At 39.8% G+C, this 14,857-nt stretch overlaps 1 protein-coding gene across 5 annotated transcripts in view; it reads left to right on the top strand.

The window, feature by feature from the left end:
* Positions 1-2,708: 2,708 nt before the first annotated feature.
* The window catches only part of grin2bb (glutamate receptor, ionotropic, N-methyl D-aspartate 2B, genome duplicate b), a 130,827-nt gene continuing 118,678 nt past the window's right edge, over positions 2,709-14,857 (top strand). For 2 of the 5 annotated variants that reach the window (XM_008416156.2, XM_008416166.2), the window contains exons 1-2: positions 2,709-3,629; positions 10,768-11,421. In XM_008416156.2, coding sequence (XP_008414378.1) covers positions 11,413-11,421 — 9 coding nt within the window. In that variant the 5' untranslated portion in view covers positions 2,709-3,629; positions 10,768-11,412. The other 3 variants (XM_008416111.2, XM_008416129.2, XM_008416137.2) reach the window with 3 other exon arrangements.

Raw genomic sequence — 14,857 nt, forward strand, 5'->3', positions numbered from 1 at the left:
TTACAATCTGTTATTTCTTTAAGGCATGACTACTAATAAAAACGATTTCTGCCAGAACTTTAATGGCGTCTCCAAAAAAGATAGTCCAGGGACAAAAAGACAAATAATGTCCTATCCTGCAAGATGGGTTAAATACATTTCACCAGCCTCAAAAATGAACAGAATAGTCGACATAAAATCTCCACAGAGATTCAGAGGCAGATGCATCCCAGAGGAGGAGTGGACTCATTTTTATTAGGCTAATTGTTGCAAAGAACACACAACTGAAGGAAAATGATTCATTGCCGAGACACAACAACCATTATCTGAAGACTCGAGACAAACGAGACCAAGTCCTGTTCAGTTCAGTATGATGCTCGTTCAATGTGAGCCACAGGAAATGCAGCCTAGACAGCAAAGTCAGCTTCTGTTGATCATGAAATGTGAGTTGGATAAAGGTTTTATGCTTTATGATAAGTTCCGTAAGCTGACAGTAAGTAAAATACATAGCGACTAAATTAATTGCAAACAGTTAAGTGACACTTGGATTTTTGGTTTTACCATTCATGCTGAAATGCCTTTAATGACCACAGAGGGGAGCCCTGGAACCAGTATCAAGTTGGTTTAATAATGACTATAATAATCATAATAAATATTATTATTTTCATTATACTGTTTTTTATGATGATGATAATGAACTTTGTAAATTTTCATAGTTTTATTGTGCATTGCGTTGACATTTAGCTCTTAATAAAATATGGTTCATGAATAATTTAAGTCACTTACTTACTTATGACCTTATGATAAGAAATCATTCATCTCAAATATGAAACTATTGGCTCATTTTATTATGAATTGTCTTAGACACCAATATCCATTTATATCTTAGCATCAATTTTAATTTCAATATTGTGTTAAGTGTGTCCCATAACCTGTACTTAATTATCTTCAGAAACTAGCTGTAACTAACTGGTTTGGTGTGAAAAAGTATTTGACACCATACTAGTTTGTTCTAATTTGGCTTTTTTCTAAAGAAAATGCAGCCTTGGAAGCTGAAATGCCTAAGCACAATGCTACTTGACACACGCTGTAGGCTGGTGTTTATAAGGCAGCCAGTTCAGCAGCCAGTTCAGCAGCAGCATTTATTTTCCTTTGTCCTGATTGGCGGAGCCTGAGTCAGTGTGAATGGCCATCTGCGATGACCACCTGGTGGTTTGAATAGACAGGGCACACAAAACACAGAAGCACTGATCCATGAGTACTATCTAAGTAAAAGAAAAGTAAGATGTTAATGGCAGTAGTAGCTCCTTCAGCGGCTTCATCTCAGAGATTCACAGCTGAACTGATCAACTCTGAGAAGGTTTTCTAGTCGGTAGGAAGACAAACTGCAAGATCTCAGCGAACAGCTCCATCTAAGAGAGAGAGAGTTAAACAATCAGCTTATGTTGGAAAAATTTGTTTAATTATGCTAGTTTTAATGTTAGCTTTAACTTTAGCACATGTTGAAATATTAGACTGATCCTGATTGTTTTGAATAGGCCTCAATTTAGGTTAGATTTGGACTCAGTTTAATCAATATATAACTTAATCAGTAGAACATTTTTCTTATATATAATGATCACAATTTAGTTAAAATTAGTCTAATCAGTAGTTTTTTTTTATAGTAGATCACATTCTTAACAAGTGTGTAAGTGATATATTAATCAGAAAATGTTTTAGTTCATTATATCCAAACAAGTAGAAAACTAATCAGAAAATATTGAGTGTAACAAATGTTTTGGTATTGAAACTGCTCATGTCTGTTTTATAAGAGTTTGAAGATATTATAAGAAACGTGTGCCAATTTTTCTAATCAAAATCTGCTGTTTGATGCACTGGGTCAGAGGAGAGGTCAGGAGAGCTCTGTGTGGTTCAGGAACCAGTTTGAAATGAGAAACACGGATAGCTGACAAACTTTGGTCCCACTTTCTTGAGTAAAATGTTTGTGTATGAAAATGAACACATCTGTTGTTCCTGCCTTGGGAAAATGCACAGGGAGGATAGCTTAGACAACGATAAATTCATCGCTTGGCCTTGGTACCACCTGCATGGTCTCTGGCGTGCAAACAGCAACACATCATTACTGGCTGTTTGAGGCCACCTCTAAACTGTACGTTAGAACGCATCAGAAAGTAGAAACACGCCTTGATATAAAAGTAATTGAGCTAAAACAGCTAATCAGATCATTGGGGTGGAACACAGTGGTCTCCAAAGGCGCATCTTTGTATTTTTGTATTTTTCTAATTCCTTCTTTGTGACTTTGGTTTCTGATGATTATGACGAGCTGTTGATGTGATTGTATGCGCTTGATTGTTTGAATAAAATTCTGGTTGACTGTGAAGTTCAACTGTGACTGTTGTCTTTGCGGTTTCACTTTTACACACGACATCGACGGACCTGGGGAGACGAGGTAACAACGAGCAACAGGTAGCAAATGTCTCGTTTTCTCAACACTTTCTATGTAGAGAAAAGGTGAGTAAAACAGCATATATCAGATCATTTAATTATCAATTGTTATGTTATTGTGCTGAATTCTGCATACCGCCACTGTTTTCCTGCATCGCAGCCAGTGACTAATCTCTCAGAAAGCGTCCCAGTTGCCTGTTTTATTTTGGTCTCTGAGCGCAGCGCAACAACAGAGGGAGCCAACGTTCGCTATAAAGAAACTATTTTCTGCACAATTGTTGCTGCAGCCCATCTTTACTGTACTCTCTTTTTGATTCACAATCCTTCACGTCTCCCTTGCTCTCTCTCTCTCTCCCTCCTCTCAGTGCGCTTAATTTTCTCCTTCTCTCTCTGTCTCTCTCTCTCACCTTTCTCTCCAGATCGGAGGGAGGCGAGCGAGAGTGCAGCTGGAGTTGTGGTCCGCTCGCTACGCCCGTCAGAAGTGTGTTTCAGCTCCACGCTCTGTGTCTCTGCACAGCGACAAGATCATGCAGCCAGCCTGAGGTTACGGCTCATCTGAGGGGAAGGTGGCATCTCGCTTTGAGGAGGACTGAGGGGGAGCTGAAGACTGATCAGTTGCAGAGAGAGAGAGGAACAGAGAGAGAGAGAGTGGGGGGATAAAACTGAAAGACCCCCCTTTCTCCTCCTCGCCTCACTAAACAGAGCAAAAACGGAAGGCTTTGGAGTATTCAATTTTTTCTTTCGTTTTATATTTTTCTTATTCCTCATCGCGGTGCTGGGAGGTGCTTCATCTTTTCACATAGTCTCCCTCTCTGTCATCTGCCTCCTCATCTACTTCTCCATCTACGTGGTGTATAATTTCTTATATCCATGAATGTGAGAAAGGAGAGGGGAGTTTTGATTTGATTTTTGTCCTTTTCCCTGTCCCTCCTCACTCTTTCCCCACATCCTTCCACCAAACCACCATCCCTGTCATTTTACCTCCAAATACCACTGATCAGTTCACCATCCCTCCCATCTCACACCTCTCTCTGTCTCTATAAACTCTGATGTGATATGAAGTTGGATGAATTTTCTTCAGAGACAACTAAAAACTCCTCATGAATGACTCTTTTTTGTTGTTTTTTTTTTCCTTCTCTCTTGGTCCCTCCACACCCATTTTCTTTGCATCACACTCTTGCGGGATTCTTTAATGTTACCTCTAGGTAGGTTAACTATTGTTTAGTGTCTGTCTATCTGTCCGTCTGTGTGTATTTGTGTGTGCTTTACGTATACATAAAACACACATCAACACACACATGCACTCGCACACTAAACTGAAGCCTCAGAAAAAGGGTTGATCGCCGAGTGCCTTTTGATCTGGTCTCGCGCCGCTTTCGCACGCTCCTCATCCATCCATCTCATTGTGAAAACCTTTTTTTTTAATATATGCCTCTTTTTTTCATCTATATCTTTAAGTCCCTCCTTTTCATTTAGTAAATTAAAAACGTGTGATTATAAACGTTTTTTTTTTTTTTTTTTTTGCAAAAACATTTTGTGCAAAAGTTTTTGCCATGTAGCCTAAAATAAATTAGAACAAAAATTTATTCAGCTGCTTACTGACTTCTGAACTGCTGGTCATGTGAAGTCATTAAAATTGTTCCTCATTTCATGCTTAATTTGTGCTGTGACTCCATCAGCAGCTATTATTTCTGTTCCAGCCTCCTCCTCCCGCTGCCTTCTCACGCACACACAATCCTAAATATTTCCAAGAATCGAAACCCCCGCTGCATCTGCATGCTCTCCTCCCACCTTCATGCACATCCAGACATTGAGTTTCTCCAAATTTCTCGAAGCCGCTCCACCTTTGCTTTGCCCCATCCTACGTGCAACAGAGACCAGGTGGCATTAGCAGGCTGATGATTTCTCAGACCGCGCGCTTTGGAGGGGCTCTCGACAGCATGTGCAGGTTGTAGAGAGACCGATGGACAGATGTAAACAGATAGAACGGAATCTCCCATTTCCCTCATCGCCTTTGTCTTCTCCTCTGTCACGGCTTCAACCTCTTCTTTATGTTTTTGTTTGACGCTTCCTCTGTACTTCTCTCTGCTGCAGCTTCTAGTCTATTTTCCATTCAGCCTACACTGACATGGACACTAAGCTGAAATCGCCTGCACGCTCAACCTGAGGGCAGACTTGTAGCTTAGGCCTACACCAGCTTCTTTACGCCAACCACGTTCTTATGGACCGCTGAAGGGCGGGCTTAATAAATCCCTCTTGCTCTTATTTAGATGGGGAGGGGATGTCGTCATGAAGAAACATGAAGGACCCCCACCGCCTCTTGTTTTGCTCTGTCTTTTGCTTTTTGTCTCAACTCTGCTCCAGTGTTAAAACATCACCACTTCAGTCTATAAATTATGTTTTGCAGAAAAAAAAAGTTAATTAGGTGAGTAGTGAATCCATTTAGCCCTCACTACTTCCTACTGAGCGAGTGTGTGCATGAGCAGTGTGTGTGTGTGTGTGTGTGTGTGTGTAGGGGGGTGGGTGTGCGCGGACCCAGCTGATCCAGCAGGAGCGCGCACCCGTCTTGTCTGCATGATCTTTATGTCGTGCATGAACTTCCATCAGCAGGTTCTCCACGAAAAAGGCTGTTTTTCATATTTTCCACCACGTTTGCTCAAGGGATGAAACCTTTCTCTGCTCCGCTGTGACTAACTGATTGTTTAGCGGACCGTGCCTTTGATCTCTGTCCATTTTTTACACATTCACGGTTGTATCTCTATGAATTTCACACCTCTTTCCCTTATCGCTTTGCTCAACTGTGTTTTTAAGGAAGAGAGACTTATCAGGCTCTATTTATAATTCAGAGCCAGAAACCAGCCAGAAATTCTCAGTGAGGCTGAGGTGTGTGCATTAAAATTTATTTTAGTCCCCCTCCTTGTGAGTGTTAGCTCTTTGCTAAAAAAAAAAAAAAAAAGGATCTATATCAGTGGAAAATATATGAATAAATCTCGGCTAATAAACCCATTCAATGTGACTCGTGCACTAGTTTTGGTGTTCTCCATATGTTCCCTAATGAGCACACCATGGCTATAACAGGCTGTAAATCCATGAAAAACACAGTGATCCAGTGCTGTGTTCACCTGCATATAACAACAGGTGAGAATTCTGATTCCTTAGACTGAGTTAACAGGCAGCAACATAATTTCTCATTTTAATATTTTAAAGCTATTACCTTGACTTTTCTTTAATTAAAGTTACTCTAAATATAGCTGACTGCAAATACATCAGTGTTGTAAGTCGGGAGGTGAAATCTTACCTCTTAAAAAAAGAAAAACATCACATAAAATTTCAAGCTACTTTGATTATGACCTAATGGATTTTTTGTCTTCACGTGTTTTTATTACATTGCTCTTCCAAAGATGTATATCAGTGATGTGATAGTGCACAATATTAAGTTTACAAGAACTACATAAGACAAGATTGCAATAATATTGTTGTAATGTTTTAAAATTATTGTTAAACCTCCCAGGTGGATCCATTGAGAACCAATTCTCATTTAAAACAAAGATCTACAACAGATGAAGCATAAGAGAAATAAAAAAATATATACCACAAAAGAAAGAACAAGCAATTTTACACCAGAATTTTACACCAGACTAAAACGAATTGCAGATAAAGTGACAAATGGAAGATAAGTCGCTAAAAGCATGTGCAGTGTTCTTAGGCAGGTGTTTGTTAGTAAGTCTTAAAAGCAGACAGTGGGTTAAATAAGTTGAGCTCTAGGGTCTGTTGTAGTCGATTCAGATAACTTGTAACCGAAAATTGAAAAGAAAAGCAACCAAAGGAGATGGGGGATGCTTTGGAGATTTGGTGCTTAAAGGAGTGTGAGAGTATGATATAAAATTGACTTTTTTCAGCCTTATATCATGTTACAGTGTTGTTCCCTCATCAAAAACATACCTGGAGTGTTGCACTGCCTTTTTCCACAAAGCTCCTCCTTGGAGCTACAGTCCCAAGCTAATCCTCATAGAACACGGCTCCCCTGCGCCTTCTCCACTCAGCTCCTTCAGACTAGCAGCAGCAGCAATTTAGCACACCTGGGTGGATGTATATATGTGCTGAGCTTATATGAACTACTCCTCAGTCCAGTGCTCTTAAGAACTGTTTTAAATGGGATAATGGAGAAGCATTATTGTGATGATGTGCTGAAGGCGAAGTGATGGAAAGAGTAGAAGGTTCTTAAAGAGATAGAAGCTAATTTTGCGGCGTTAAATTGCGAAGTCAAATTTCTTTAAAATCATGTTTGATGTATACAGCATTTTTATTACATCTGAAGGTAACATAGTTACTCGATTGTGCTATAAAATGGCTCTAGGAGCCAGGAAAATACATAATACTGCCCCCTTAATTAAAATTCAAGAAAGGAAACTTTCACAAATGTTATGCAAATGCATTTAAATATGAAGGTTTTTTTTTCCCAATGAGAGTTTCATAAATGAAATGAAACAAGTGAATTGTTCTGTGAAAATGTCGCGAGGGCCAGCTCATTATTGAACTTATGAAAGAAGTCTGTGTCAGTGAAGCGCATCACATCACAATCCCACCAGTCCCGGATCCGACTACCAACACAAACAGATTTCTCTACAGACGTTGCCGTCAACGCTCCACAAAAGGCCACTGCCGTAGCTGTGCTTTCTTCTTAATAGCGTCCTTCGTCTTGTTATGATCTCGTGACAATCGGTTCCCATTGCTCATCAACTTAAAAATCCATCCAAAGGCGGCGGCACCCATCATTACTTCCGTAAAACAGTGCGCTGCTGTGTGACGTCAACGTTCTTCTTCTGCGAATGTGGGTCGCTTTCGGGTTGTAAACCGTTCACACAGAAGTCTGAATGCTGTCGCATTTAGTGAGTATGAAAAACCTGCTGTGTGAGCGTAGCTTAAGTATGAAGCCTAAAACACACACCTTCATATTCAGAGCTTAATTATAAAAGCTTAAGTACTAATAAGTACGTACAAACAGAAGTAGACAGCAGTTATTGATTTGCATAACATATTTTATCTTCGGGAGAATTATTGTGTTTTAATATTGCGAGATCTCATCACACTCCTGGATTAAATTAATTGGAGTAGTTCGTGAAAAGAACCAGGCAGAACGGAAAATGACGTGGATGCAATTGAAACCCACAATCTGTCGAAAATCATAATATTTACTAATGCCAGTCAATCAGCTCAGTTGTGTTGCCTTTTGTGATGTCATCAAACCCCAGTATGCACAAAGCAGTGTGTTTCTTTAAAAACATTGTGTTTTGTGAAGTCCTGCTGTGGAAGTCCAAACTTTCATACTGCGCCGTGTTTTTCTTTGTAGTAGAAAAAATAAAATGCACCACTGCATGGCGTCTTTAAAATTTTATGCCAGGCAGGAATCTTTATCATGGATTTATTTTTAAATGATCCATTAACAGCATGAAACAGCGCACCTTATTTCTTTAAGAAGTGGAGGATTTTCCAATGGTTTTGAGCTCAAATGCTCTAAACGATTCAGGACAACTTTCAAAATGATGATGAAACGCTGTCATGCTCTGAGCTAGCACTAGATTAAACAAACAGTGCTGCTGTAAAGAAAAAGCTGATGCTGTGTAAAAAAATAAACAATGAGAAAGAAAAACATGCGTACGCAAAAGCCTTTAGTCGAACCAAATGGTTTTCTATAAAAGCATTATTCAGAAATGCTGTTTTACCCACAACTAGATTAATCAGATAAACATTATTGAAATATGGTTTGCAAAAAGGAGTCAAGCTATATGCATCATATTAATACCACCTTGAGAGTTTGAGATAATTAGACCATAAAGGAGTCTGAGTGAAAGACGGATATTTATAAACAAAACTGGTTAGATGAATAATTCATTTCACTGCCAGACGGGATTAAAATTCTGCACATCGGATATCCGCTGACAATGTTCCCAAGGCTTAACGGTGCATACCTACATATTATTCAACCCCCTCAAGTTACAGAGACACACTCTGGTATGCAGAAACACGCCACTGAAGATGTATGCGTAAAAACGACATCTTGTTTGATCGCCTTACAGAATCTGTACGCTGTCTTGACAGGTCAGGAAAAGTATGTAATTTTCTTTGTGATGTTTTCCAGGTCTGGATTTGTTGCAAAAATAAAAAAAAATGGTCTGGAAAAATGTAGAAGTTTCCAGTTCTCATGTACAAATATTTAAATTTCTATAACAAAAGATTATTTGTTTAATACTTATTTTATATTTAAATGACGTATTTCACCTTTTATTTGACGCTTTTAGTGGAAACCTTTTGCGTTATTTACAAAGAATCCACAGTTTTTTTCTCTGCTTTTCCTTGGATCTCTAATAGCCGAGAAAATGTAAACATGACGGAGATTAACTTCGTTCGTTCGTTATTTTATTACAACCAGGTAACATTTCACACAACCCGTTGCAATGCATGGCCCAGCTAAATTTTTCAATAATGTCTTTTGCTAATATGTGAGGATGAGTAATTAACTGTATATCTCAGTTTACAAGCAAAGTAAGAAGTTGCACAAACATTAATTTACAGAAATACAAGCAATTATACAGAATCAGTCCTTCAGAGTCCAGGTTGTCTGGTTCTTGACGTTTTCTCACATGAATGTCTCTCGCCTTCAACAGTCCGTGTTTTATCTGTCCCTGATGTTTTTAAAAGTAAGCATGGAAAGCTGCACACTGTATCTGCATGACTGCTTCCAGCTGTAGTCTTTGTGCTTTTCTGCTTAGAAGCTTTGTTTTTGCAAGGATTCTGCATGACTGTGGGAAATGCTGCTTCACTTGTACTCTTTCCAAGGTTTGATTAAATTATGTAGCCCTGGGTCTTCGGTTCCCACGTTTGTCTCTGTCAGTAATGACAAGTGCATCTGCAGCACGGTGAACTAATATAAGATGGCGTGTCAAAACAGTGACCCTTATGGGTGCTGATTGGCTAAATTTATGTGGATACACGCATTTGTTTATCCGGTAATTGGCTCTGCTGCTGTATAGACAGAATGATGTCTCTATTGCTTTCAGAGGAACTGTTTAGAGATGAGGAACAAACGGGAATAAAACTGCAACATCCGGTTAATAATAAGCAATAGGGTACAGCACAAATTACAAGCCCACTGTAAGAAAACAGATACACTTGATTTTTATTTAAATTTTAGCAGTCAGTTTACTTAGCGGTGGCCATTGTCGCGTCTTGGCTTGCTCTTTTTTGGTGTACGCACTCACAGTGAGGCAAATGGTGAACTTTGGTTAGCTAGAGGTAACAGATATGGATGTGGGAACCTCTCTGTTAGCCACAGCACATGTCAAACACTGTCTTGATTTACAACAACGTCCACACTTATACAACTCTGGTAAAAAGTTTGTAAAAAGCCTCCTTTGTTTCAGTTTACTTTAAATTAGAACTCAAGACAAACTTGAACAAACCAAAAACTTGGACAAATCAACACAGAAATGGTCAACTTCTCTGGTCATCTCAGTCCTTAGATTTTGATGCTATAAAAATGTTGTGGGGTGACCTGAGGATAAGAGAGGATCATGGACTCTAGAGAATCTAGAGAGATTGTGCAAAGAGGAATGCCGCTGTTTCTTCTAACCTTGTGAATCGTTATAGAATAATTCCTAAATGCTGCTGCTATTGGTGAAAAGGGGTTGTCGTGTTGACAGCTGAGGTGACAATAAAACTGTCTCCAGGGATTTTCTTAATGCCAAACATTTATTTCTTGATTTTGTTAATGTATGAATATATGTGCACGTTTTCCCATTTTGTTTTTCTCGCTGCTGCAATAAAAAGTGAACAACAAAGCAAATGATAGATTGCAGAACCCCTTTGCAACACCGTCATTAGAAATTGGCTCATAAAGTCAAGAAATAACCCGACTACAACGTTGTTAGGAAGACCGATTGAGCTGAGGCTGATGAATTGTTGCCCTCGTTGTTCTACCACCAGGAATCAATCAGATGCCTCGATGTAGGTACAACTAGAGTTTCTTGTGACTAATGTTCTCACAACGCTCCCCATAAATTTTTCATATAATTTCTGCTCTGGACTTTTGCTTTAAAAAGCAGCAGATCAAATCTTAGCACAGAAGACCCAACAGTGGGCGCATTTGCTGTCAGAATAAGTAGCTGGTACAACAATATCCAACACGCCGAGACTGCGGTGAAAGACGCACGTCGTCACAGCAGCTTGACTGAATTAAACCTTGACCTCAGAGGCTGCTGACTTGTTTAAGCAATGACGTTCAACCTTCACGAACAACGTTCTCCTGCCGTCTGACTCTGTCCTTCGTTTCTTATTTCTGCTCAGATCGAGAACAATCGAGAAGGAGATCGGGCCGGCAAGCTGCTGATCATGACTGGCTAAATTAAGCAAAACCACAGAAGTGATAGAACGCCAAAGAAGAAAGAAGGGGAGAGCGACAAAGAGGAGTACATATAGACACAGCGCTCCTCATCTCCTCATCTCCACAGCAACAGCGCTCACACTCCAGCAGACTTCTGGAGGGAGGCTTCAGCTCGATCACCATCTTTGGTGGGAAGGGAAAGGCAGTTGGAGGAAGAGAGACCAATGAAAAGACTTCAACTCATCCATCCGTACGCCTTATGATCTAGTCACTTCAAATCTGCTCACCTGTACAGACATTTTAGGTTAATTGTCAGTTCTTAAGACTTCTGAAATCCTGAAAAAAAAAAAAAACCATAGATCAGTCAGTCTGGAACTCATTCCTGACGCACACAATCCTCCTTCCCTCTACTAGTTCAGAAGCCCCCCGCCCTTCCACCTTCAACCAACCCAAGTTCACTCCAGTGTCCACCAGACTTCTGTCCTCTGTGCGCAAATTAATCTCTCTACATCTAAATCCCTTCATCTGAGGCTATGAGAGGAGGATTCACATCGCAGGCCACTCCATCATGCCCGTTCTGAAGAGCAGAGAGGAGATCCAGGCTGGCAATGTTCAAGGTAGGCCACAGACTTTTGTGTATAGGTTGGATGTGTGTCCATGCGGTTACTTAAAACGTCCCTCTTTATCAAGCTTTCCTTATTGTCAGATTCCTTGCACCAGCTTATTAAGAATTATTTTGTAAGAGCACAAAATCTTCAAAGATGGATTATTTAGACAGTTAATAAGCGGACAACAGCGGAAAGCTTGGTATGTTTTCTGAAACATACCAATTACTAATATCTGACTAATAACTGCCGATTTTAATAATTCAAACACCAAATATACCTTACACTCAGTAAAAATCACCTTTGTACTACTGCAGAACTACAGTCTTCCTTATCTCCATTCTTGAAGATACTACAGCCAATCAATAGCAAGGAAAATGAATGGCACTCCTGGATTGGCTGCTTTCTAAATGCCAGCCAATAAGCAGGTCAAGCAGCTTAGTTATTTCAGCTTCCCAAGTTACATCTTCTTTCAAATATTTTACATGTGCTCTATAGAAAAATTCTGCAAATAAGTGGCCTTTTAAGTGAATAATTTGGAGCTATGTCCTGCAGAAAAATCAGGAAACAATGAACCACAAATATGCAGGGAATCTACTGAACACAATAGTCTGATGTGGTCATTGATATGCACATCTGGAAGTGTTTTGTTCCTTTTGTTAAATATTCTAAAAGCAGTAACTTTTAAATCTTTTTCATGCTAATTTTAGATTATTTTACTCAAATTGAAATAAAAGAATAATAACGAGGACTCTAACAATACTATTTCCCATTGTGGGAACACATGGTGCATGCAGGATACAATAGCCTCAAGGGTCTGCGGTATGATTTGTTGGTTGGCCTTGTAGTTGTACTCAATGAAACAGGCCTCTGTGCAATGAGCTGTGATGTTTTGTGAAAGCAATCAGTTCACAACAATGCATCATGAAAAAAAAAACAGGCTTGGATGAAAACATGGCTGAATTCTGTGCAGGCTTTCACTGATGTGATTGACTCAAGTTGCAGGTGGGGTTTGTGTTTAAACTTCAGCTGTCACACTTGACAAAGAAGCTTTATATATATATGCCTGCATCCAGTGTTTAAAAGGGAACAAGAAGCACATGTGTAGAAAATAACAGAAGAGAGAAATGTGAGAGGATGACAGAAAAACCCATTTAGTGTGGAAGCATAAAATAAAAACAGACGTTTTTTGTTTTTTTTCCCCGTGCGCAAGCTTTCTCCTGGTACATTGTTAGCCAGAGTTACGTTGCGATAGGGGATAACAAGGCACTGGCTTCAATAAGCCCATCAGAAACAAGAGTTCTGGGGGGCCACAAGGGAGAACCGGTCTAGACAACAGTATCAGTGTAATGCAGTATTACAGGGAAGCTGCAGCGTATTTCTTGGAGAGCGTTTTGGCTGCTGCTTACAGATGGAAAAAAAAATCTTCATACATTTCGTTTTATGTGATGAACCAGAACAAATAGTGCTTGGCTATCGGTGACGGAAACTGATATGATACGTTTTCGCAAATAAAATCTGAAAAGCGTGGTGTACACATTTTCATTCCCCTTTACTTTAGTACTCTTTTTAAAGGGGGAGGAGGGTGTTATGCAAAATCAACTTTTTTTTCTTAAACTTTGTATCATGTTATAATGTCATTCATTCATCAAAAACATGCCTATAGTTTTGTTTTGACTCATTCATGCATGGTTTTGTCATTCTCGGATCTCTGGTGGTAGCCAATCAAGGGTGCCTAAATGCTCGGACTCACAAAGCACCACCTGTTTCCACGCAGCTCCGCCTTGGAGCTGTAGTGCACAGCAGAGCAACTGCCACACTCGGCTTCTTCAGACTAGCAGCAGTAGCAATTAACAAATGCCTGGTCTTGAGTTTCCTGAGCTTATCATACCAACTAGTTCTCAGTCCGTCGCTCCTATCGGTTGTGAATGGCTTAATGGAAAGGCGTTGTTGTGGCGACATGCTGAAGGCAGAGAAGTAGAAAGAGCAGGAGCTTCAGAAACAGAGGCCAATTTCAAGGCGTCAAATTGAAAATGTCAAATTTCTTTTAAGTCATGTTTGATATATACAGCATTTTTATAACAACTGAAGGTAAAATTGTTGCCTAATTGTGCTGTGAAATGGCACTACATGCCTGGAAAATACATAATGCCTCCGCTTGAATAAAAATTCAGTATACATATATAATATACATAAGCTGTTCTGTGAAGAGGTGTAGCTAAAGCAGGGGTCCGCAACCTTTACAAACCAAAGAGCCGATATTACCCTCAGTGCAGCTAAATATATAACCTGTTTAGAGCTGCAAATATTACATAACCTTTTCTGAAAGACAACTTAACATTTTTTAATAAATATCTATGTATTATAAGAAGTTAGTGGTAATTTTTAAAGAACAACCAGTTTATTTCTGTTTTGAGTTTTTTTTTAAAGCATTAAAAAAAAAAAAGAAAGTTGGTTCTGCAATTCTTTAGTCAAATTATTGAGCCATTATGAAATGCCCAAAGAGCTACTTGCTTCTCCAGAGCTGCAGGCTGCAGACCCCTGAGCTACAGCAACAGGCTTTGACGAGGGAAGCAGACAGGGGGCCTCTTGGTAACTCTTGAAGAGCCACAGCTCAAATGAACCTGGCTCCTAATGAATGAATGACAACATATCCTGAGAGAAAACCAGAGGCCCTGTTTAAAGTTTGCCAAAAGCCATGGTGGATCATACCATTCCTGTTGTGAAACCTGTTGATCTCAGCGTTATAATGTGGGGAAGCTTTTGCTTGGTGAGGGTAAAGAAGCTGGAAAGGGTTGATCTCAAGCTGGATAGAGAAAAATCCAGGACAATCCTACAGAAAAACCTGTTAGAAGACTGAGGTGGAGGTTTACAGCAGGACTACGACCATAAAAATAGATCCAGAGCTTTGATTTGATTGGTTTAGATCAAAGTGTATTCATGTTTTAAAAGTCAACAAGTATGAATTCTTCTGCAAGGCGCTGTAGGTTTTCATTTTGTGGTGAAAGCGTTTGCAGAAAGTCAGCCAGTAAAATCCGCTGATATGCGGGGCCTTTGCTAACATCTATGAGCACACATTGCTTTCAGATAGCTGAATATGTGTTTGATCTTTTCTCTTGTGTGCGCAAACAGTTTTGAAACAGAAAATGAGCAAAATCCTTCATTCTGCCACAGTGTCCGGCTCCTGCCAATGGAGCAGCTCCAGGATTTGTCTCTTGGTGGCACCGCGGATTAGACTGTTGGCTGGATAGTTTTTTTTACTTTTTTTTTTTTCCCCCGCCTTCGGGGGTAAAGACAAGTTTCTTCGCACAAGTCTAAACTGAGCGTTCATCAAATCACAAGATCTGACGTAACCGTCTAATTCGGGTGTCTTTGTTGGAGCGTGACTTAGAGGAGGTGTGACAGCCGGCGTGTCCCTCCTGCACAAGGCAACAGCTTCAACGGAGAA

Source organism: Poecilia reticulata, linkage group LG1, assembly GCF_000633615.1.
Source record: "Poecilia reticulata strain Guanapo linkage group LG1, Guppy_female_1.0+MT, whole genome shotgun sequence".
Taxonomy (NCBI): Eukaryota; Metazoa; Chordata; class Actinopteri; order Cyprinodontiformes; family Poeciliidae; genus Poecilia; species Poecilia reticulata.